Source organism: Podarcis pityusensis (genome assembly GCF_964106645.2).
Source record: "Podarcis pityusensis genome assembly, chromosome: 13".
Taxonomy (NCBI): Eukaryota; Metazoa; Chordata; class Lepidosauria; order Squamata; family Lacertidae; genus Podarcis; species Podarcis pityusensis.
This window is the reverse complement of record NC_138038.1, coordinates 18,000,539-18,025,695: the sequence shown is the minus strand read 5'-3', so window position 1 is coordinate 18,025,695 and position 25,157 is coordinate 18,000,539. Positions and strand designations below refer to the sequence as shown.

General features: G+C 43.8%; 1 protein-coding gene across 1 annotated transcript in view; it reads right to left on the bottom strand.

Moving 5' to 3' along the window:
- Positions 1-586: 586 nt before the first annotated feature.
- LASP1 (LIM and SH3 protein 1) overlaps positions 587-25,157 on the bottom strand; it is a 49,827-nt gene continuing 25,256 nt past the window's right edge. Inside the window, exons 3-7 of the mRNA XM_080977077.1 lie at positions 24,834-24,918; positions 13,342-13,449; positions 6,646-6,811; positions 5,371-5,474; positions 587-4,284 (exon numbers count right to left, since the gene is read on the bottom strand). Coding sequence (XP_080833203.1) covers positions 4,111-4,284; positions 5,371-5,474; positions 6,646-6,811; positions 13,342-13,449; positions 24,834-24,918 — 637 coding nt within the window. The 3' untranslated portion in view covers positions 587-4,110. The remainder of the gene's footprint in view (positions 4,285-5,370; positions 5,475-6,645; positions 6,812-13,341; positions 13,450-24,833; positions 24,919-25,157) is intronic.

Genomic DNA, 25,157 nt, shown 5'->3' with positions numbered 1-25,157 from the left:
GCACAGCCCCTTTACACTAGGCTTTCTTACTTTCAGAGTGGAATTTTGGGATGACCAGCACACCCTCCCACTTAAGCCAACCTGGGGGGGGGGGAGTTTATTAAGCAGACTTTCTTATTCTGGGGAGTAAAACCCACAGTCCTATGGAGTACAGCTGTGGCTTCATTGTAGAAATAAATTATATCAGGGAGCAACAGGACAGTGAGCAAAAGGTTATGATTGCATCATCTTGGCTTAGGCTATCAAGTGAATCACCATGATGTGAATTGGGATTCCAATTCTCTTCTGTAGGCAAACTATGGTTTGTCTGTACCAGGAAGTGCAGGTGGGAGCAAGTGCACAAGATGAGGATGTGAGAGGGGCCAAATCCTTCAAAGGGCAGCTAAATCATGGTTTGGTCACTCTCTGTACATACAGGGAAATCTACCCAACTTTGGTCTGTTTATATGACTACTTGCCCTATAGATAGGCTGCTTTACATTTTGAAGGCAGGTCGCTTCTTACAGTATTCTGAATGTAAGTTTATTTCCCATTTCTACCAAAGGAAAGAGAAAACTATCAAAGACCACCAAAAATCAGTCAGCAGTAAAAATTATACTTTTATTTTCAAATTGGCGTCAACCAGAAGAGAACTGGTACTACATTTGATTCTATGGTGCCATTGAAAAAGGCCAAATGACTTTTGGAGAGGGCGTGCAAGCCCACAAAGAAGAAATACACAAAGAACAGATGAAAACCCCAAAATATACTCCAAAGAAAAAAAATCATTCTAAGTTCAGACACTGAAATCTTATTTGAAAAGCTACAATGTACAAGAGACTTGACATGAATAAAAATGGCTACACAGATGCAAGTTAGCTGTTTTTCTTTCTTTTTTTAACATTTTATTTAAATACAGGTTTAGGTGCTATTGGGGAAAAAGGCAAAAGTGCATAAAGAAGGCAGGAAAAAAAATCAAGCAGTGAGAAACCATTTCTCCCAGGGCAGGGTTGAAAAGACTAGGAGATTTATAAAATAATGAGAGAGTATTTTATTGTAACTTTATTTGGTCCTCTAAAAATATTTATTCACATTACGTTATTTTTGTATCTTCCTCACAAAAAGCTGTCCTCTTAAGGATTGTCTATACATGATTTTGTCTTTTTCAGTTAGGAAATCAGCCAGTACTAAGGTTGTGCTTCTGTCTTAGCACCAAGAAGAATGTGATTTCTCTTCACCCATCAGTCATTCTCGTTGGCACCTTTAGAAAGTTCACCCTAAGATTAGGTGGTCCCTAGACACCTGTATCCCTCTAAAAATGGTTGCGTTATAGAAAAACTTGTCACCATTCTTGTTGACCTTTTCATTTCTACAAATGGATCTCTCTGGGACATGGATATGGTGAAGAGGAGACCAAAACCCTCCTCCCTTTAATCACTAGTGCAAAGGAAAAGTAGGGACCAGGGCTTTTTATTTTTGAGAAAGTATGCTAAAATGTTTGTGCTTCTATGACTTTATGAAAAGAATGATTTGGTCATGATTTCTGCCACTGATCTGAGGGGTGTGCAGGAACTTCATCATTTTAAACTTGGATAGGGAGCCCCAAAGGGATTTAAAACCCTCCTGAGAGATTTAGCTACAAATCACTAGTGTGCGGTACTCCACCAGTCACGAAGATATGCAAGAGTACTTTGGGAATGACGAAATGTAGCATCCCTTTGCTTTCAAACTTCAGGGGCCTAAACATTGAGCAGGCAAGTTCTCCTTAACTCTTGCTTAACGTAAGCCTATTTCACACCTCTTGTAAAGAGACTAAGCTCGTGCTTTTAACATTGCATATGTATGTTCTCTCTGTACCACAAAGTCCACAGGCAAGAGGGGATGCAATGTGAGGGAAAGGCAAGGTCCTGATATGCCACTATGAACAGAAGGGGAGGAAAGGGGAAAAGGAAGAGCACATACATGCAAACAGCACCGGAATGGGAGAATGTGTGAGGGCGGCACGTGTCTTTTAACTTGGTCCTTGTACTTTCCAGGTGCTTGAGAGGCGACGACTAAAAACCACCAGAGGATTCAGTGGACTGAGCACCTCTCTCTCTGTATGTGCCTCTGATGGACGTTCTTAAAAACGAAAAGGTAAGAAGTGTGCCTCCAGAGGTCCACTTGCCAAACATTTCAGTTATCCCAGTAAGAGACAACTACCAAATAAAGTGGTTTAGAGCCACTTCTCATGTTAGATTTAAAGACACTAGATGTTTTCCAGGGGCCTCTTCCATAGGTAGAGCTTTGCAATCACATCACAGCTAAATGAGTTATTAGACACAGGCTCTAAGACCTACTTTTAAGGGTTTGTTGCACTGCATGGCTGCTGGCTGTTTAACTGGATTTGCCTTCTGTCCCAACACAGAAGTGACCTCGGGGAGTCACTGAGCTTCTTTAAAAGTAACAGGAGAAGCAGCAATCAATATGCAGAGAAGGATGACTTTCAAGAATCTTTCTCCTGCTTAGAGGAGCTCAGCCTTTGCTCTTCCATCACAGCAGCACAGCCCTATAAATTTCCAGTTATATCGTAGTTCCCTGCTATACTGACAGCAACACTCCAAAGAATTTGCTTTTGGTCCATGAGACTATCCCAAGCCAGCAACAGCATCTTGAGGGGGAGGAAGAGGTATGTTTCTAGTGCAAGGCAGTAGTTCCCCTGATCCCTTCATCCAATTGCCAGGCTGGCTTGGGGGGCAGTAGAAAGAGGAGGAAGGATTGTAAACATTGCTTGGCTCAAAAAGTACAAGAAAGGGAGATGATGCTTTCTGCAAGTCTGCCTTTGGGCTGACAGGAATGTGGGTTCAGGAGAAAAGCTCCACATACGGATCTGCCTTCAGTAAGAGCCCCATGAATACTCCCTAAAGCAAGGAGCAATTGGTCCCTATGCTTACATCTCCACAGTAACTGGGATTCTTCTTGCCCAAGGCTGCTGTAGTCAAGGTTATTCAGAGGAGTGCCCACCTGCCTCTCTACAGGTTAGGTGTCAACAGAATTTGGAATTCTACAAAAACAGAGCGGGAAGGGCATTGATAAACACCAGGAATCTGCGAGAAATGACTATTTGCAGGCATTAAGCTAGGGGAGTCTTGCATAGGCCAGTTCAAAAGTTTACTTGAAGCTACTTTTGGGGTGGTGAGGAGGGCAGCAGGAATGGTCAGAAGCATCTGGAATATGCTTCTCTTCCTCCTCAAACACTCTCAACTCAAGGGGGTAGCACCAAATTAAGCTGTGCAGAGTAGAATCCCTTAGCTGCAGAAACTTGGGCAACAGTTTAGGTCCTGTGCACATTCTACTCCAAACTAATTTTCCCCAGGAATGCAGGGTGCATGTTTTCCTCATGCCCTATAATATTAAGCCTAAAGTAAATGTACACTCTTATTAAGACATGGCATCCAAGAGTCCTGGATAGAATTATTATTTTTCTCCTAAACCTCCCCTTCTGTACCTCTGCACCAGCTACTGCTTTCGCTTTCATCTCCCTTCTAGTTATGACAGATGCGCTGGTTCCTGTTGACTCCAAAAGCTCTCCTGCTTTTAACAAATGGTTTGACTTATTTCCAGCTGATAAAGATTTATAGAAAGGAAAATTAATGAGCAAGAGTTGACATGCAAACAGAGGCCTTGGACAATTTTTTTCAATGGGAATGATCAGAGACTTGCGCAAGTTACTCAAAGCTCCACTCTCCCAAAAGGAAGCATGGCAGTGGTTCCTGTCCCTGGGCCTCCCTACTCCAATTCTGGTTCCACATAGCAGTTTGGTTAAGTTGTGCACATTTCAATCGGCATCAAAATCAATTCCCAAAAGGGCAGGTCCCTAGGGAAGGAGGAGGGCACAGTGCCATGCTTCATGAAAGCTGCGGGAGAGGATGGAAAGACAATTGATCTTTGATAGTAAAAAAGACACCCACCCCAAGTTCAAATGCCTCCAAAACAAGGCTATGTTGGCAGAAGATTTTTTTTAAATGGCCATGTCAGAGGTTCCGAACAAAATAACTGATGTGTGACAAGACAGCAGAGAAGGGATAATGGAACAAGAAGCACACAAGAGCCCTCCCCCTGCTTCTTTTCAGGGTGGCACCCGAGTGGAGCTCATATAGCCTCCACATAGTTGGCTGGAAGCATGCCTGTGTCACCGGTCCGCTCAACGGTGCCATACATCCAGCCGTCATCAATCTGCTGCACATTGATTATGGTGTCACCGTCCTGGAAGGAGACCTCGTCCTCATCAGCTGCGTTGTAATCGTAGACTGCACGGAACCGCTTCTGGGGCGGGGAAGAAAAGAGCAGGGATGGATTAGTGTTCAGTGACTTTGGGGGCTCCTCACCCACCCTTTGTTTTAAGTACACTGGACCTCCAAAACTTGTGGTTCCTGAATCCCAACAAAAAGGTACATCCCACCTTATTTTTTTAACAGGCATCTTGCAGGCCTGATCTCTTAAATCACTGTTCCAAGCTGCTGGTAGTAGCCTAGAGTGCTCCAGAAGCCATGCTTTATGATCTTTTGCATGCGTGTATGCAAACACACACACATATGGCAACAAAAACTTAGGTTTGTTGCTGGCATGTGGCACAGAGTTAACACCAACATGCTGCTTTACAAGTTTATTTCTAAAATTTATACCCTTCCCGTTCAGTGGTCAACTGGCATTTCCAGGATGGCTTAACAGAACGGGACATAAAACTATTACATGCAATACGTAGTAAGACTGAAGGAAGGTCAGGAACCATCTGTTCCACAGGTTAGGTTTATGGAATGCTGTTCTGTGAGATGATCTGCAATGTATGATGGGATCTGGTCAAAGGATCTACCTTGACACACAGGGCTGGACTTAAAACTTATCTTAGGATCCTTTCCAGCCACATCATTGTAAAGACACTAATGTGAACAATGTTTCAAAGGCTGGAAACTGAGGTGTAACGGTGGCTTCAGATCAGTATCTAAAGGACGCAGTCATAAAGCCAACAGGCAGCTCAGCGCAGGATATTGCCATCTCTTGGCCTATGTTTTACATGGTTTCCCACAAATGCACCTGTAAAGCACTTTGTTCACTTCCAATCAGATTATATCTGCTATATACACACCTGCACACTTTTTCCTGCCTTCCCCACTACTCAACCTTAGAGATGGAACATTTCACAGGGAAGAGCCAGGCTACATATTTCAGAGTACATAGTCAAACCTTTTGCATCCTTGCGCGCGCATGTGTGTGTGTCTATGTCTAGGCAGGCAGGCAGGCAGACTTCTGCAAAAGGCCAGGTTTAATTAACATTTCAGTTTCATTTCTTCCTTCCTCCCACAACTGTCAGCTGATGACTGGCTACTTTCCTTCTTCCTAGATCACACTTACCCCTCCGCCAGATGGGGCGTTACGCTGTATTGAGACAGGTGCTGCTGGTTCCTTGTAGCTGTAAGACTGAGAGGCTGGTTGTGCTGGTGGCTGGTGGTGGTAAACTGTGGGACACAAAGATTACTGTTAATTGTCTATTGATCAGATTGAAACTGCAGAACCTGCCTCAGGAATGCAGAATTTTTGCAGGTGAGTAAATCTGCAATGAGTAAATGTTACAGGTAAAAATATTTGACAGCCACTGTCCAGACATAAATCTGGTACAACATAAGAGCTCCGCCCCCCCCCCAGGCCTTTACTAGCTTTGGTGGAAAAAACTAGTTGGGTTCCTTTTCACTCAAGAACTTTCTGCACCTTGTTTGGAAGTGACTGCAGTTTGGCATCTCCTTGTTACAGAAATCACTGTTTTATCTTTGCAAAGCACACAAGGTTGCTCCTTTTTTAGTTTACCTTTGGAACATGGAACTCTGTATTTTTGCTGCTAAGGTCCAGAAAATGTTCAGGTAGCTATCTTAGTCTGCCTGTTCCTTGAACAAAATGCTATCAAATTCAATCAAGTTATTCTCTAACAAACCTTGAATGAATTTTAATAAATACTAAATTCTAACAGCTCATAAAACATGCTGTTAAATGCATAATCATAAAATAGCCTAACTATAAATTAAATAAAGGAAAGGAGACCAGACAATTTTCACTTGTAATTTGTTACTTTCAGCACTTCCACATTCTTCTGTAGTCTCTTGAATTAATAGTTTCTCCTAATACTTTCCCACACATCTGCAGATACACCTAACCCAGAGCTCTCACATAATACTGACAGACCTAGTCTAAAGTGGTTTCCTTCATTTCAGACTCTCAGCCCTCACTCTGTCAGCTGTCCACATTTGGCTAGGACTACAATTCACAGATGCATAGTACATTTGAAGAAGCTGCAAATGGATAGCTGCAATACCCGAGATGACTTGGAATATTCTCTTTCCGCTAATGTCTGCCTTACCTTTCAGTCTACTTTGACTCTACCTTCAGCTTAAGCCCCACCCTCCATCTCCTTAACTGCCATGGAATTTTCCTGATCAGAAAAGCAATTCAATCATTCTAATAGGTCCTTACAAAGGCACTACCTTATCATCAAACAGTGAACAGAGTCAAACTGTTGGATTTCCCTCCCTTTTTTGGGGTGGTGGGGTTGCTAAATGCCACAGGAAGACCCAGTCAAGTATGCAGGGTTGATTGCTGGTATTCTCCCCACCCCTTTTCTCCAGCACAACTTATTACCAGGGGTACTTGGTTGGACATGATGAAGTTGCTGGTGTGGTGGTGGCTGCTGCTCCACTGGCCTCCTGTAGTTGGCGCCCTCCTGGGAGTTCTGGCGTTCCGATTCGCCTCCCTCTCCACCAGGTGCACCCATCCTGCTCTTCTCAAACTCTTCATGGTACTTTATCTGCAGAGGAAGGGGAAGAAAATATTAGAGCAGCACCAATAACACACATAGTGACAAAGTTTTCGTGTTGTTTAATATATTCCACACACAACCAGAAGGTGCCTTTCTGCCTGGTCTATAAAGTTCTTACAATGCAAGGCTTCTCCCCCCCTCCCCCCCAGTCTCCACTGCTTTCAGCCCTCTCTCTAGTATTCCAGATAAAACTCAGTGGTTGTGAATGGTAAACTGGCAGCTGCAAGTGAATGAACTGATAATCCCAAGGGTGGAAGGCTCAGTAATATAGTCCTATCATTCTCTCTTCAGAAACGCCCCCTTCAACCTCCCTCCCCATCTGAGAAGTCACTGCAGCACTGCATATAAACCAGAAGGTGGCAGTGGACAACTAGCACTTCACGTACTGTGAACTGTTACCTCCCCCTTCTCCTGTGGCTGGAGAGTACAAGCAAAGGAATGGCTTGGCACATACCGCCAAGCTCAGTGCTAGGCTCTCCCTCCAGACATTTCAGCTGCCTTTTTATTCAGTAGATGTAAGACAGAAATTCTACAATCAGGAATACCAAAGCATCACTACTGTTGGTTACTTGCTCCTGCATCTTAGCTGCTTTGATGTACAGACATTAAATATCTGCTACCTGAAGATGCAGGGCCAGGGCCAGCGTCAACATCCTTGGGCAACGTCCAGGGCCTGCTACCCACGCCTGCCCCTGGCCCTCCATTTAATTTTACAGGCCTAGCACTTCAAACAGCACTATAGTGTCTAGCCACCATTTACATTTTCCCCAATGTAGTGTCACTTTACAGCAGGCCTGGGGACCCATTTTTGGCTGGTGGGTCAGATCTTTATCTCCCCACTGCCCTCCTGACAACCACCTGATGTCATAGTGACATCAGGCAACGCTCTACTTTGAAGCCCTGACAGTCATGACTTCAAAATGCGGCATCGGGCTGTTTGAAAGGTCTTTTGCAAACAGCCCAGCGCTGCTCTTAAATGTCTGAAAACCAGAGGTTTAAAAGAGCAACACAGGACAGTCTGAAAAGGGCTTTCAAGCGACCCCGTCATGAGCTTTGGGTAACTGCACCAAACTCCAGCAGGGGAATAGTGGCACACAGCCAAAATGCTGAGCAAGCTTTAACCCAGGGGGCAGCAACCTTTTTCAGCCGTGGGCCAGTCCACCGTCCCTCAGACCATGTGGTGGGCCGGACTATATTTTTTTGGGGGGGAATGAATTTCTATGCCCCACAAATGACCCAGAGATGCATTTTAAATAAAAGCACACATTCTACTCATGTAAAAACACGCTGATTCCCAGACCGTCTGCGGGCTGGATTGAGAAGGCGATTGGGCCGCATCCGGCCCACGGGCCTTAGGTTGCCTACCCCTGCTTTAACCCCTGCTCATCAGCTTATAAACTGAAGTTAAATCTTGATGCTTTAGCTGTGCATTACTGTTCCCAGCAAGGGAACTGGTGTACACAGTGAATTCAGAATAAAATCCTGTGCCCCCCCCCATGATATCATTTGGATTGAGTGATGTCAACTGGTGGCAGATGGACATTTTTAAAAAATGGCTTTGTGGGCCATGTCTGACAGCTTGAAGGGTCAGAAGTTCCTCACCTCTAGAGTCTAGGGCACTGTGGGATATTAAAATAGGTACCGTATTGGCCTGAATATAAGCCACACTTTTTTCCAATTTTGGACTCTGAAAAGTTAAAGTGTGGCTTATATTTGCAACTTTTTACCATATGCTGCTGAAAGCAGCTGGGGATCGTGTGCGTTCCCTAGCTGCTTGGCGGAGGGGGGGGCATGTGCAGGCCAAGCAGCTAGAGAGTGAGCACGCTGCCAAGCAGCTGGGAGGTAGGTGTGCCACCCCCCCACCAGCCAAGCAGTTGGAAGCATGCGCACCGCCAAGCAGCTAGGAGGTGGGCACCCAGCTCCCCAAGCCGGTGCCGGCGCTCGACTCCGTCCGCCTCCTGGCACTGGCACCAGCTTGGAGAGCGGGGCGCTGAGCATCGGCACCGGCTTGGTGGCCGCACCTGCAAATAAGCCTTGAATTTTAAGGGTGCAGCTTATATGCCGGTGCAGCTTATATTCAAGCCAATACAGTAAACCCAGCCATCTAGTGTAACTTGCAGCATGGCTACCACCACCACCAGGCAAGCCTGCCAGAGCCTACCGACAAAGCAAGGGGCAACACCAGAGCCCATGTTGCCCACTCAAAATCTGAGGCACTCTGTCCAACATAAAATCACAACTTTTTCAATAATTAAGGTCAGTCCCCAATTTCTAAAGTGAGAAAAGTTGGGCCCTAAACCAGTGAGGAACTTGAGTTTTCTACCTGGGAAGAAGCCCTTGTGAGTGTTTTTATTTAAATATGTATAAAATGCAGCAAGGTGGTACACAGCATATAAAATTGCAGTAACACTGATAAAGCATTAAAAAAAACTGGTTGGGAAAAAGAAACTAATGTTCCAAAGGCCTGTCTGAATAACAGAGTTTTCAATAGATGTTTAAAAGTCAAAGCACCCCTCTAGCAACCCTCTACTTCAGACATGGGGAACTTTTGTGGTCTGGCGGACCAGATCGCTCCCTCTCCCCCAACCCGCAAGCAAACTTTGACAGGTGGGTGTCAATGCTGATGGGAGGGGCAAGGATATTTCCCTTCAGGAAATATGCTGCTGAAGCAGCACCCAGCACGATCACTCAGTGATGTCAGCTGATTGACATGTGGGCATGGTTGGAGGGAAATGGCCTGTGTGCTGGAGGTCCCCCATCTTTGGTCTGCTGGCAAGGCCTGCTACAGCAAACGCCAACACAACCTCAGAGCAGCCCCGCATAAAACACAATACTCATTGATGAGGGTATGGTTCTCTGTGTATGTTTAAAGATATGCTCATTACAGTCTACGGCATGCCCACAGCCGTACAGGAAGCTAGCTATCATAAACGTTTGGGAAAACCCTGCACTGCCAAAGAAAGGTTGCTATTGGTAACAGTCCTCTATCTCCAGTTGTGTTTAGCAAGGGCAAAGTCTGGCTGCAAATTCCCTACATGTGATCATATCTGCGGTCACAACTCTAACAACCCTAGGTATTCTTCCACCATTACATGTTATACCTCATCTTCCTCCATAGCAACACGGTACCTGAAGTGGTAAGAGTAAAGGAGGTGGAATAAGGGCACATTTTGTGCAGGGATAGATCTGAGCCTTTATTTGGGCGAGCATCCTCTGCTTGATTAGGGAGCATAAGGATCAAAACCTCGTCCCATCATGTGATATACTTTCCACACCTTTTGGGGTTCAGAGGTATTAGCCAGGCACCACTCACATTTTATTAAAGATTATCTTTGCTACCATTATAGGAACATACACAGCCATACTTTAACTTCTCTTTATATAGCAGTGGCCCACTGCCTCCTTTAAAAAACAACAAAAAACCCACCTAACAGGATGGAAAAAGCCTTTCCAAGGTATCTGGCTCTCTTAAGGATCATGCAAACCATGCAAAACAGCTGGAATCTACAGAGACAGCCCCACGTGTGGTTTTGTTGCTTCCACGGGTTTCTCTAAGGAGTGTGCGCCAAACTGGGTTTTGCTATAAGCATCGGACAAGCCCTTTCCCAAGACATCCAATTGCAAACCTGGGAGGTTTGCAGCCAAGAGGGGACAGAACTAAGTCTGCAACCAAAGAGGAAAAAAGCAGAAAAGGGCAATTACTGTACTTAAAAGCTCAAAGTGTGTCTGGCAAAAGAGACTGTGGAGCAGAGGGCCTGGGAAGGGAATTCCTGTGGGATTAAACTCATCCTGCAGGGCTCCCCCCCCCCCGAATTAACCCCCAGAGCGCCAGCTCACGCCAGATGGCCAAAGCAAATTATTAAGGCCAGATTAGTCAACAGACCTCAAAAAAAGTATTTTGCAGCTAGGATTAAACAGAAGAAATCACCACACACTAATTTTAACCATGGAAGTCTTGATATTTCACATTCTCCTTGCTTACTTTATGCCTTTTGTCACTTCCTTGTTTTTGATCTTCAGAACTCTTCACCCCTACTGTATGTAAATTCCTTGTAGGATTAGGGTTAGGGTTTAGTCACCTAGTGCAGTCTCACCCACCCAAATCAGTATGAAAAATGGTGCTCACAGCTTGGTACTGGGGAACATGGGTTCAACTCCAACCTTAAAATAATTACTGAGTGGCCTTCAGAAAATTGAATGCTTTGTCCACCATTACCCACTTAGTAAAATGGAAATAAAACCTCTTACTGGGCTTTGAGAATAATAAGTAACTACTACAGTCAAACCTCGAATCCCGGACGCCTCTGTTTTGGAACGTTTCAACTCCCGAACACCGAAAACCTGGAAGTAAATGCTCCAGTTTTCGAGCGTTTTTCAGAAGCCAAACATCCGGTGCAGCTTCCGCTTGAGTGCAGGAAGCTCCTGCAGCCAAACCACACCTTGGTTGTCAAACATTTTGGAAGCCAAATGGGCTTCCAGAATGGATTAGGTTCGACAAGAGAGGTTTGACTGTATAAAGAGTCACAGGTGCCTGGTCACATTGTTAATTAGTGCATTCAGAAATTGGAACATTTTCTTCCACCCCATTTGGAAGCTCTGTGTAGTTAGGGTTACCATCTCCCACCAACCTCAAAACTGTGGTGTGGTAGGAGTTGTAGACCACACCATGTACTAAAAACTATATAAAATATCCATGGAAGAAGATAAGACTATTTTTGCTGTTTTCCTGAAAGAGGAAATCAAACTGGTCATCTCTTCCCACTGGCTCTCTACAAGGCGTCAGGCTGTCTCTGTCCCATTCCATCACAGTTTCCAGGAAGAGCAGGTGCTGGGAAGGCTGGACCCATGTCCTTCCAGCACATATGGAAGGAATACATAACGGAAGAAAGCTAGCAGCTGGTTCAAATCCTCCAGTGCCTGGGCTGCTGGAGCCCTCTGTGTGCAGCTGGGGGTGGAACAGAGGTCAAGAGGGAAAACAGCCAAAGATGACAATACGTAGGCAGTCTCAGAGTGGGAGGGAGAAATGTGCCTGCATTGGCTCATAGGAGCCAACTTCAGGGAGCCATGGGTGCCTGGGCACCCACAATAATATAACTGTGGGGGCCAGGTACCCACAAAGTCAATGAGAAAAGCCGGCAGGTGGCCGCGTTGCAGTGGCAGGCACCCACAATCCTGAGCACGAGAAGGCACCCCTGCATTGGCTAGAGACACAATACAGCAGGGTTAAGCCACAGCTACTCAGTCTGCTTATGGGAGAATTTGGATTCATGGATCCCTGTAGTCTGATTCTTCAGCTACATATGGTTGATTACTATATCCTGTTGTGGAACAGTCACAAGATGTTTAGTTCAAGGTCTCATGGACGGTGTTTTTCGGAGAAGCAGGTCAAGTTCTGCTACTGTTTCCTCATTTTGCAAATCACTCATAGCAAAGGGGAGGAGAAGTGAGAGCTCAAACAGTAAAAAATGTTCCAGGCTATGCTGTTGGTTCAGCCCTCAGGAGGGGGGGGGGGAACATTTCAAGCCCTCCTGGCCAAAAAACCCCTGGAGGCTGGTAAATAATTTACAGGCAAATGCAAGGGAAAGAGGTCTGGGAGACATTAGGGCTATTCAGAGAATGGTACCTGACTCAGAAAAAGTACTTCATTTCTTCTCATGGGTAGAACTGACTGCCTCCAAGATTCCTATCATTTGTATACTACAAGTTCAAATTCTACTCTGCCTGCAGGAAAAGAAAGTAGTCAAGATCCAAAAATTAGTTTATATTTCTTGCCAGTTAATTTCTTTCTATGCCTTGGTGAAATTGTTTACTAAGTTGTATGTGGGAGGAAACAGTTATGTAACCCAGTTCTTCAGCAACATTGGACATTTAGTAACCTGAGTCCACAGTTCCTGCTTAAACCCACCCACTTCCTATTCCTTTGTTTCAAAGAAAAATTCAATGTAGTGAGCGATCACCAGCGTGGGTATTTTATTTTTCCTTAGGAAAAACAAAACACATGCTGTTGTTAACAATTAAGACTTTTTGCATAAAGTGGTCTTCTTTTATCAAGTTCTGAGAAATAGGTACAATCTAGATTTTCTAAAGCACCAAGCTTTTCTAGAATATAAATTAAGATGCTGAATGGTCTTAAGAAATATTGTTGAAATAGTGTATATACTTCCTGTTTTTATATTATATTCCAACATGATAAAGCTCAAGTAGTTTTATACTATTTGCAATAAAGAGAGAGAGAAAAGACACTTCTGTGTAACACACAAACTCACAGTCAGCATTTGAAACTTTTGATAATACCTTTAGCTGTATTGTTTTCTGTGCTGTACAGAACAAGTAAGGCTAAGGCTGCGAGAAAAATTCTGCAACACTGCCCAGTTTCAAAACAACTATAGAATTTGGGAGGTTTGCAGCAGGGATTTTGAAAGCGAAAACTGTGCTGCAGTAGTACCTGTCAAGGGGAAAACCAAAGCTAAACAGTATAAAATATGCAGACAGAAAGTAGAATATGCAGGGTGGCTTACATTACTGATCTGATCCTGGGTCTTCTTGATTCGCTGCAATTCCGGGGTGTCAGCCACCACGCTGAAGCCCTTCCCTTTATTCTTTTCGAACTCCTCCTTGTAGCGGACCTGTGTATGTGAATGAGGAAGCATATATATGTATCACAGTACTCTCCTACTATCAGCAATTTCTTTAAAAAATACAATCCCTGACTTGCAGGGGCAGCAAGTGGGACACAAGCCTCCACGGCAAGAAAACCTAACAGTCAGCCAAAACTCAGGGTTGCAAGACCTTGCAGGGTTTTGTCTCTGAAAGTATAGCATAGAGTCATCCAACCTCAGGAGGAAGGATGGAGTTAATCCATCTCAAAGTGCATTTTTTAGGTGTTCAGAAAACTTCCTAAAGGCAGTACAACAGAAGGGAAGCTTGGATGTGAAGAAGGAAGGATGACTGTCACTACAGCTGCACTGCTCCCAAGGGGAACTGAGCACCTCAGAACCACAACACAACTGTGGGAAGAATTCCCCATCTTCACTCTTTAAAGAACTGAGACTCTCAACATGGACAAAGGAAGGAAAGAATAGGTTGTCCAGCAAGGCATTGGAATTTGTAGACTACTGCCCCCCCACTGTCTAAACATACCTATAGGCTCAGGTCATTAAGTGGATATACATATACCACCCACCTCCAAACGATTTAGCAATATGAGCACGACAAATTCTGTTCTATGCTTCTCGAATATGTCAACATCACAGTTCAACTATCTTGTGAGTCTCCAATACAGACATCTGGTACAATGGTGTTCTGTATCATCTTCCAATGCCATCAAGATTGATAGAAATTTACAGTTATCAGGACATCAGGCCCCAAAATACTGTCTAATATGTGCTTCGGCTATCTAAAAATAGACATGCAAAGGCAAATGCAGAGGGTATTTTATCCAGCAAGGTTCTTGGTGGTTTAAATCTCCCTAAAAAACATCATTTCATGAACTCTTATCTCAAGCTACCCAACAAGAGTGCAGAGGCTCAGATCAAGTTCCAGTATGGAGACATCTGGAAAGTTTTCTCCTCTTTAGGTTTGCTTGAAATAATAGTTGTTGATACCCTGGGCTCACACAGAACACTTCTCAAAACGTTTGCAATTCATAAATGCTGATCAAAGATTGCTGGGAGGTTTCAATCTGAACCAAATGATCATATGAAACAGGTTTTATGGAAAAACCATAGGCATGTAAGAAGAGTCTGCTGGATCAGGCCAATGGCTCATCTAGACCAGCATCCTGCTCTCACAGTGGCCAATCAGATGCCCGAGTGAAACCAACAAGAAGGATTTGAGCACAAGAGCATTCTCTCCTCCTGTGGTTTCCAGCAACTGGTATTGAGAAACATTGCAGCTTCAAACTGTGGTGGCAGAGCATAGCCATTGTGGCTAGTGACCATTAATAGCCCTCTCCTCAATGAATTGGTCCCATCTTCTTTTAAAACCATACAAGCTGGTGGCCATTGCTGCCCCCGTGGCAACAAGTTCCATAGTGGAGGCAAACTGGATACAAAAAACCCCCAAGCAAAAACAAATATTTTGTTTCAAAGCAGCTGACTGGCCTATGTGATAGATTTTAAATAAAATTCCTCCTCATTTCCACTTACTAACTGATCAAATAATTGATTGTCTTAACATAAGCCTGAATAATGCCTACAGACAGCCTGCTCCACATATATGTAAGATAATGAAGTTTTAAGACTCTCTTCACTTAAAGATTTCTCAACCTGGCCAGAATGTTATATATGCATGTGTCACAGTGGCTGCCATGTTGGCCCCACAACAGACAAGAGTTACAAAATAATTAGAATGAATTTTATGGACTCAATTTTGTCCATCCCCTAAGTTTGATTTTCTTGAATGCTTCTGCCTGATGACACTTCCCGTGAAACTCAAAAATAAAGATACAATATAATTCTTTACCCAATAACTCAACTCTGTCCTCCAAGCAAGGACAAAAACCCTAAAATCATCTGTTTGGTGGATGCGAACAGCTTCACTGGCAGTCCCAATGGGAGCCAGAATGGAAAAGAAGAGAGGGAGCCTTGTTCTCATAGGCTGTGGAGAGACAGCCACAGCTGCAAGCAGCTTCCTAGATCTCAAATGGTTGAGAAACTTCAAATAAATAGAGCATGCCAATACAGAAGAGTAGTGTGGGGTTAAGAGGGACAGAGACATAAATGACTGCAATTTTAGCAAGCCATGAGGGATCATTCTCAGGGGTGTGCCAAGTTGTGCATAGCCTAGTAGCAATGTAAGAGCTGCTTCAGGAGAACTACTTGCCAGTGCAAGAAGTCTAAAAAAACCACTTGTTTGTTTGCAATTGTACCAAGTGTAGGTGATGGCTGCCACATTGGTCCCAAAGGCAGGCTGTGTGGTGTAGGCAAAATGAAAATATGATGCCTTAGGTTGGTACAATATGCAAAGTTTTGACAATACACATAAGAGCCAATATATGTAGAGCATGCTGCCTTACAAGTAAGTATATTTGCACAATGCGAACATCAGTTACCATGATCCGTTATGTACTGGTGCAGTAGCCAGTTGCTCTGCAGAATTCTGCAATTTGGCTCCTTTGAATTCTGCCTGTGGCCGAGCTTTTTGGAAAAAAAACCTTACAGGGTTGCTTACTGCTACACTGACCCATGTTAGTCCAAAGTTACCAAGATAACTATTTCCAAACATCAGAAGACTTCCAGCTGCCACTTGGACTCAACCTCACCTGGGTTAACACAGACAGTTATCTAAGCATAACAATCCAACATTCCAGTATGATGTAAAACAATTGCCAACTTCTCTTCTGCAAGGTGACCTGAGTCTCACCTGCTAGGGCTGGGCAATATCTGCTTTTCAACATCGTGATGTATCACCAGCGAAACATTGTGATACACTGTCGTGATATATCTGAAAATGAGGAGGAAGGAGGACTGCAAAGTGGTTTGAACTGGCTCGGTAGCCAGCCAGCCCACTAACCGCTTCTGCCACTTAGTGAATGTATTGGTAAAAAGGTAAAGGTAAAGGTACCCCTGCCCGTACGGGCCAGTCGTGTCCGACTCTAGGGTTGTGCGCCCATCTCACTTAAGAGGCCGGGGGCCAGCGCTGTCCGGAGACACTTCCGGGTCACATGGCCAGCGTGACGAAGCTGCTCTGGCGAGCCGGCACCAGCGCAGCACACGGAAACGCCGTTTACCTTCCCGCTATAAAGCGGTACCTATTTATCTACTTGCACTTAGGGGTGCTTTCGAACTGCTAGGTGGGCAGGAGCTGGGACCGAAAGACGGGAGCTCACCCCGCCGCGGGGATTCGAACCGCCGACCATACGATCGGCAAGTCCTAGGCACTGAGGTTTTACCCACAGCGCCACCCGCGTCCCCCGAATGTATTGGTAGGTATTGCTTAAGAATTCCATCCCACTATTTTATTCCATTAACGTCTATTTTCACCGTGAAGGGCCGGGGATGGAAGCAAAGAATTTCCCCTTATCTTGACCTTGCACCTCCGTCATCAAATTAAAGCTCAGGCACAAACTCACTGACATAAGGCAAATAATACAATGAGTTCCTGACTCTATCTATAAAATCAGAAATCAAATCTCCCAGAGTTGTGAGAATTAGAGAAAGGATTAAAATGTACCTTGTAAAAGGGCTACTGTATCAATTATAACTGAGAATTCAACAGAGAAGTGTGATCCCTGCTGAAGTTTTGCAGACTGTGCGCAAAGGGAGACATTTCTTTTGCACACCAGAGAGTGAAGCAACAGAGTGCTACATGCAGAGGAAGTGCTCAGACAAGGCAGGCTTTCAGTTTTTTCTGTCCTTTTATGGGCACTCAGCTGGAATCAACTCAGTTCTGATGCTTACGGAAGGCCAGACATGAGTGAGTCAGGCAAACTGGTTAGCTTTTTCCCATGTCCTGCTCAATGCTGGGCTATTATGAGTTGCTAAAAAGGACTGTGAGGGTGGAAGACAACAAGAAAGCGGGAACACAATGGGGCAGCCAGAAGAAGAAGTCTAGAAGTCATCAACCAGTCTCAGTAAAGAAGCGATTCTATTCACCAGATCAAAAAGTATGCATTTTCCGCCCAGTTAGTCACACCAATTAAAGAGCTATGGAAGTTTAAGCAAGCCATGCCTACAGTTCCCTTGCCCCAGAACAGTTCTAAAATTAACCCCAGTCAGCTCCAGAATAAGTGGCCATCTTCAATTGTCTCCACTAGTTCATAACTGGGTACTGGACACAAATCACCATCTTGACAATCTCAACCTTCATTTTAAAAAAAGATGAAAATCAAGCTTCTAGCTCTTAATTAAATAACATGCTTGAAAATTTGGGAAGTATCAGAAACTAAGTCGGGTGGTCTGAAGATTTCCCTAGAACAAGCAGAATGAACCCTGCAAAATGAACACACATGTAAGTTTCCAAGGTTCACAAAGATTGTAGCCAGCATTTGAAATTCACCAGGTGCCAGGCACATTTTGCACCTGGCCACTTGCAACCATGTGAAGATGCCTGGGCGCCAGGATGGCACCTGATGTCTCCACTATCTGGAAGTGCATGCCTGGGGATGCGTGGACCTTGACTGTTTTCACACAGTAGTTACACACCCTGTAGAATTCTATCCGTTATATTTTATCTGCACAATCACACTGAATTTCAGGAACCAAAAAGTTGTGCAGTGGTACCTTGGGTTACAGACGCTTCAGGTTACAGAATCCGCTAACCCAGAAATAGTACCTTGGGTTAAGAACTTTGCTTCAGGATGAGAACAGAAATCACACGGCGGCAGCGGGAGGCCCCATTAGCTAAAGTGGTACCTCAGGTTAAGAACAGTTTCAGGTTAAGAACGGACCTCCAGAATGAATTAAGTTCTTAACCTGAGGTACCACTGTATTGAAAAATAGGACCTTCCAGCTGTTTGACCCAAAAATGACAACTAGGCATTCCGTTTTGGTGACTGTAACCCTGGTTTAAAGAGCCATTTGGCACTTAAATTGTGTAGCTGAGTTTCTATCACTGGTTGTAGCCTCCAGCTTTCCCTGGTACAGATTTTTGTGTGTTTTTTAGTCGCGCAGAGTATACTGACAGGGCTGTTCCGATACTACACTGACAATATGCAAAAAGAAAAAAAGAGTTTAACAAGCAGTAAGCCATTCTGCTCTAAATAACACAATACAGGTTTATCTTTTCATAAAAAACCCAAAGTCTGTACTAAAGACTAGAAAAGTCAAAATATATTAATGGCTGCCTTCACCTGAACAAAGGCAAACTGCCTTAATTCTCTTACAGAGAATATCCCCTACTTCACATGCTCTCATTTTTACAGAAACATTTACCCCTCAAGAAGGATTGTACTCCATTAAGCAATTCTATCCCAAAGTTCTCATCTTCCAGGAAGGAACTGGCACTCTCTATGGTGGAGATGGGTACCATATGAAGGAGTGGACCTTATGCTCATTTCACAAGTTCCAAAAGTTCATGGTTAAGACCTCACTTTTGGTGACACTGAAGGAAACATGCTAGTAACAAACCTGTGCAAATTTACTGCATGAAGAAAGCTGGTCAGGTACAATATGAAGCTGCCTCACACCTGCCATGGGAAAGTTTGGACAACCATCTTTCATGCATGATTAAAATAAGCCATCCAACATTTGAGCAGAAAGGACTCTTAAGTCCCAGGCGCTATCTTGCCTCAAAGTATTCCCCACTCCCCGCAAGGTACTATTTTCAACACATAAGAAAGCCAAGCCACAGGAAATAAGCCCTCTTATTTCATGGTCATATGTGGGCTGAAGGCGTTAAAATTAGTCCAACTGGTGGACTTGTTTACTCACACAGAAAGTAATTGTGTGCTTCTGGCAAGCTATCGGAACTAGCTACGCCTTCTTGGCTACTCAAAATAAATACGCAGAACTCACAGAGGTATGTGGGAGGGCCTTCAGTGTGGTTATTTCTGCCCTAGATGCCCTTGGGGGAGGTCTAGTAGGAGCTACCAGATGGACAAGTGGACAAAAAAGTCTAAACCCTCTGGCAAGAAATAAGCCACTTTTGCATCCAGCGGTTTCTAGAATTCCTCTCACACAAAAAGCAAACCTAGAGCTATCTGCCTCAGCCAGCAAACTTACAACACAATGCTATTTCACCTGTGGGGCAGCTCAGTCCTCCTCCTGACCTAACACTTCAGGGCTACCACCTCCCCTGTGTCAACTCCAACTCATAGTGGTTTTGTGTTCCCCAACATGCTCACACATAACGTCATTAGAAAAAGAAAATGTGAAGAAGACAGGGTTTTACTACTACCTCAAGCAGCAAAATATATGGAACACAGAAAATGAAAAGGAATAAAAGGCTCAGAAGGCCTAATGTGTGCAAGGGCCATGTACTGAGGAACAGTAATATAAAACTAAAAATGTCAGAACAGTGCAGCCACATGTATGTGAATGTGTAGAAATAGCAATGACAAGCATTTATAACAGTGATGGCCAAACTTGGCCCTCCAGCTGTTTTGGGACTACAATTCCCATCATCCCTGACCACTGGTCCTGTTAGCTAGGGATGATGGGAGTTGTGGTCCCAAAACAGCTGGAGGGCCAAGTTTGGCCACCACTGATTTATAACATAGACATAATAGTCACTATAATTTGCTACCTTACACACATTCACATACCTGTGGTTTGTTAATTTTGGTTTTATTTTATATTTGTTAAACAGTGATCTATAATTGTATATGAACTGAGTATATTGCCCCCAGATCCTGTTTGATAACATTGTATTTTGTAGAAGAAATAAAAAAGAAAAAGAAAAACAGTGAGTTCTACTATTCTTCAGTTAGAGAAGATATACGTGTTGGGGGGGGGGAGAGTAGGGAAGAAGAGTATGAGTGATCCTTTTCAATCCAATGCTATGTGCTCTGCTGAAATGTTTTAGCAACCTTCACACTGCTGTCCAAAAGGGGAAAAAATCTAAAACTTCCCATGAATTTTCTAATAGTTGAGTTGCTTTTAGATAAGAAATTGCAACACTAAGAACAGGCACCACACAGCAGATTCAAGTACTGAGTCACTCCTCACTAGGCCTTGAGCTCTGGGCATCCGGGACAGAAACTTCTGGGTCACTTTGTTAGGCTATACAAAGCTCTCCTCTAAGAGAACATCTTGGCACTTAGCTGTGCATCCTTCATTCCCTGAAGCCACTACAATTGGGTACAGATGATGAAATCAAAACCTAGCCTCCCCAGGTGGCAGATTAAAACAGAAAGGGGCCACATCAGACTTCCTAGAGAAAAACAGCACTCCCATCTAGATGAGGCTACAAATTCAGAGAGCAGTTAACTGGCAACATGCAATCAAGCTGGCAGCCTCCTCGTCTCTCACATGGCATGAAGAGGAGAAAAAGAACCATTCCTTGATGGCCTTCCTCTCACAAGCTGCCTTGCAAAAACTACACAGGCTTGTCTTCTAAAGTGCATTCCTCTGATCTCCTGACCTGAACCCCCTGATCTAATTATTTTAATTGCTATTTTAACAGGTTTTATTGTGCACTTTATTATTAATGTTTTCTTTTTTTAAAAAAATAATTTTTATTAAGTTTCCATTTACCAAATTAAACATATCATACCAATTAGTCCAAATTGTATCAATACACATCATAAAGTCCAAATGTTTTCCAAATTAAATTTTTTTGTGGGGGTACCATGCTTTGCGATCGTCAGGAGTCCAATCATCCATATTTCTGCTGCTTTCCTGTTTACAATGATGTTTTCAGTCCCATCTTCTCAACTCTTTGTCGTTACTCATTTTCCTTTTCAGTCACCTCCGAGTTCTCTCCACAAGTGGATTGAAAGAAACAGTCTTATTTATATCTCTGTGTGGGCTTATTATGAATGTTTTCAATGTTTTAATAAAATGGTTTTATTGCATATTTTGATTGTGTGCTGATATATTTTTATAACTGCTTAGAAACCATTTTAGCAAGTAAGTGGTATAAGAAACAACAACATTCCCACCTTAGAAGTCAGATTACCTGCCTCAGTAAAAAATGTTGCCTCAGCAAAGAGGATTTCTAGGTAGAGGAACCCAGAGCAAGACCATTCCAAAAAGTACAGCTGCACAAAAAGTAACACCTCAAGAACTTCAGCATTAAAACACATACAAACTGCTGAAAGACTTCCTGATTGCAATCCACAATCAATAGCATTTAGGTAGAATGTCTGCTACCTCTGCTAAACATGGCACTGTGTGACCCTCTTTCAGATGACTTTGAGATCAAGGTTAAGATAAGAAAAACAGCGATTTTGGGGAAAGAAATCCAGTCAGGGATTGAAAATGACAAGGGAGAGATTAAGCAGCTGAAAAAACAACAACCTACCTAAGCCATTGTGGAACCCTATCTATTTAACTTAGCCTAATAAAGGGTCTGCCGTCCTTTCTGAAGGAGTAGACATGTTATGAATTTTGAGACGGTGCTGTGGGCACTGGTCACAAAATGGCTGCCATGGATAACACAACTTAAGAGCAAAAGTCATAGGTGCTTGATTACTCCACTGCCCCCAGAAAATATCATGATTGCTGTGGGAAGTCACCTATGTCCTGTTGGTCCTGACTGTGGGGACCATACATTACACAGATACACACAGTTGCCATCTAACAGGGAGCTTTCCTTAGTACAGTTGTACCTTGGAAGGCGAATGGAATCCATTCCGAAAGTCCGTTTGACTTCCAAAATGTTTGGAAACCAAAGTGCAGCTTCTGATCGGCTGCAGGAAGCTCCTGCAGCCAATCAGAAGCCGCGGAAGCCCCGCTGGATGTTCGGGTTCCAAAGAATGTTTGCAAACCGCAACACCTACTTTCTGGTTTGCGGCATTTGGGAGCCAAAACATCCGAGTACCAAGGCATTCAGGATCCAAGGTACGACTGTACAGTCAAACCTCGCTTGTCAAACCGTTCTGGAAGCCTGTTCGGCTTCTGAAATGCCCAACAACTGAGGCATGGCTTTCAATTGGTTGCAAGAGCTTCCTGCACTGAAGTGGAAGCTGCGTCGGACGTTTGGCTTCCAAAAAATGCTCGAAAACCAGAGCATTTACAGTGGTACCTCGGGCTAAGAACTTACTTCGTTCTGGAGGTCTGTTCTTAACCTGAAGCACCACTTTAGCTAATGAGGCCTCCCGCTGCCACTGCACGATTTCTGTTCTCACCCTGAAGCAAATTTCTTAACCCGAGGTAATATTTCTGGGTTAGCGGAGTCTGTAACCTGCGGAGTCTGTAACCTGAAGCATCTGTAACCCGAGGTACTACTGTACTTCCAGGTTTTCGGCGTTCGGGAGCTGAAACGTTCCAAAACGGAGCCGTTCGGGAACCGAGGTTTGACTGTACCAGGATACATGTTGACCACACCACACACATGTATTTCTCTCTCATACATTAATGTACTTCACATATGCACCTCTCCCAAGTGCCTCTCTCCCCCTCACAGACCACATATACAGTATACCGCCTTCTCAGTTACTCATACAAACCACACAAGCCACACGAATCTCTTTCTTTGTCCATCTCTCTTAATCACACACCGTGCACCCCCTCTGAAAGGCCTCTTTACCAGTGAAGAAGTGCCTGCCATTTCAACCACCCCCCTCCAAAGCTATTCACATGACAACTGGTTGGCAATCACTGCCCTAATGGTTGACTGAACCCTAAGTTAGAGTAGCATACGAATTCCCAAAAACTGAGGAATCTAGACCAAAAAAAATAGCATTAAAACAATTACAAAGAAGGACAAGATGTATTTGTGTGCAGGTATATCAAGAGAATCTACAATCTCATACCATCATATCTAAGCATCAAATTCTGTAGCCAAATTACATTAAAAGCTTCAACACAACATGTTTTCCCCCTCTTCAAGCTATCCAATGTTTCTTGTGGCTCATAACAATTCCTAGTCAAGTAGGGCATAGGACAGGATAAATTATCACACCCCTCAGAGGGAGAGATACCAATAATAAACTGTCACTATTAATATTTAAAGCACCAAGCAGCATCCTCTAGTTGGACATTCCAGGATAACTGCTTTTCTTTTAGGCGGTTGTTGTCACCCACTCACAGGGAAGAAATGTTTCCCTCCTCTACCAAGTAGGTACTCTACGCACTCTGCCCACTCCTCCTCGACTAAAGGTCACTAAGCATACTATGCACCAGGGAACTGGGATCACTATCCAGACAATTAGTTGACTGCCACCGACAGCAAGCACTGCTTTGTCATTTTCAGGAGTGGCTGAGATTCAAAGTATGCCTACAAATGGACATTTTGCTCTGCAGATTTACAAAGATGGCTTCAAAACTGATCCACAGAGAAAACTGTTTGCAGGCATGGTTTGAATTCAAACTGTATCTGCAAATGGGGCTCACTGACCAGTTGACCAATCAGGGTTTTCTGCTTTGCCAAGGAACCATCGGAAACTGAAAGTATGCTCTTGATAGTTCCTTTGCAGCTGCATACTTACCTGCCCCACACCTGACAACACATATAACATCAGGTACGTGCAGTTTGGGGGAAGCAGCTTCATGGGCCAAATTAGCACGAATTAGGTCCATGAGCTAAAGGTTCCTCACTGATGTTATACACAATGTACAACATCCCAGATTCTGTTCTTGCTCTGGTAACCTTCTCTGGCATTTCTAGCAGGCAAAGAGCTTTCCAGTCATTTGCCCAGCCTTCCAACAAACCTGTGCAGCAGATTATTTGTCTACCCACTTACAGCGATGAAACAGGCTAAAGGATGAATGCATCCTGAGGTGCCATTATGATCATGATAGAGTGCGCTATGTGAAAAATAATTTGTGTCCTGTAGTCCTCAGAGTTGACTATGGCAGCCAGTACTTTGTTCAGGGTATGAAACTCATTGATCTCATCCCCCAATGCCACTTAATTTCTGGCCATACTGCTCCGCCTTCATCTTATCCCCATCTTGACTATAATATTCTAGAGTGCTTGGCTTGTGTGCTACACCACAACTTATTTGCTCACCTAATTACTGCACACTTGCAGCCTGCACTTTACACTGAGCAGTTTTATTGGGTACATTTTAATCTGCAACTCCTTCCATTTCTCCAGATTCCTCAGCTGCTGCTGCTGCTTCTTCTTCTTCTTCTTCTTCTTCTTCTTCTTCTTCTTCTTCTTCTTTTTTTTTGGTGCTTCAAATTCTTGTCCATCAATTATTGTATCATAAATATCATCTGTTTGTAGGGGGGATGCTTGTCAGAGCTTGTTAATTTCATTTCAGCTTTGATAATTTCATTTCCTCAGGCAATATTTTAGTAGTTTTCCTTTCTGACAGCTAAGGAGAGAGTTCTATTTTTAAAAGAGGTTGAATATACACACATCCTCTTTGGGTGCTGTTTTCAGAAGATCACTGAGGAAAATACTGTAACTGAGAGAATATAGCAGTAGGCAACATGTGAAGAAACTTTAATAGCCTTACTTGACTCTGAAGCTCGCTCTGCTGTTTAAGGCGCAGGTTTTCGGGAGTGTCTGCCACCATAGTGAAGGACTGCTTTGGGTAGTGTCTGCAAAGAGGAAAAAAAATAGGCTGTGTTAAAAAGGAATCATTCTTAATCTGGTTTGGCCAGATTAGATGAAACCAACACCAGCACAGTCTCTATACATATCAGCTGCCCCCCAGTTTGTGCCACTATGATCTTGCTCCTAAACAGACCAATTGTGGATTTTACTCAGCTGTTCAAGGTACCTCTGTCCACCTAAGATTGTGGAAGATTGATAGGAATAATGCAAAAACCTAAAGGAA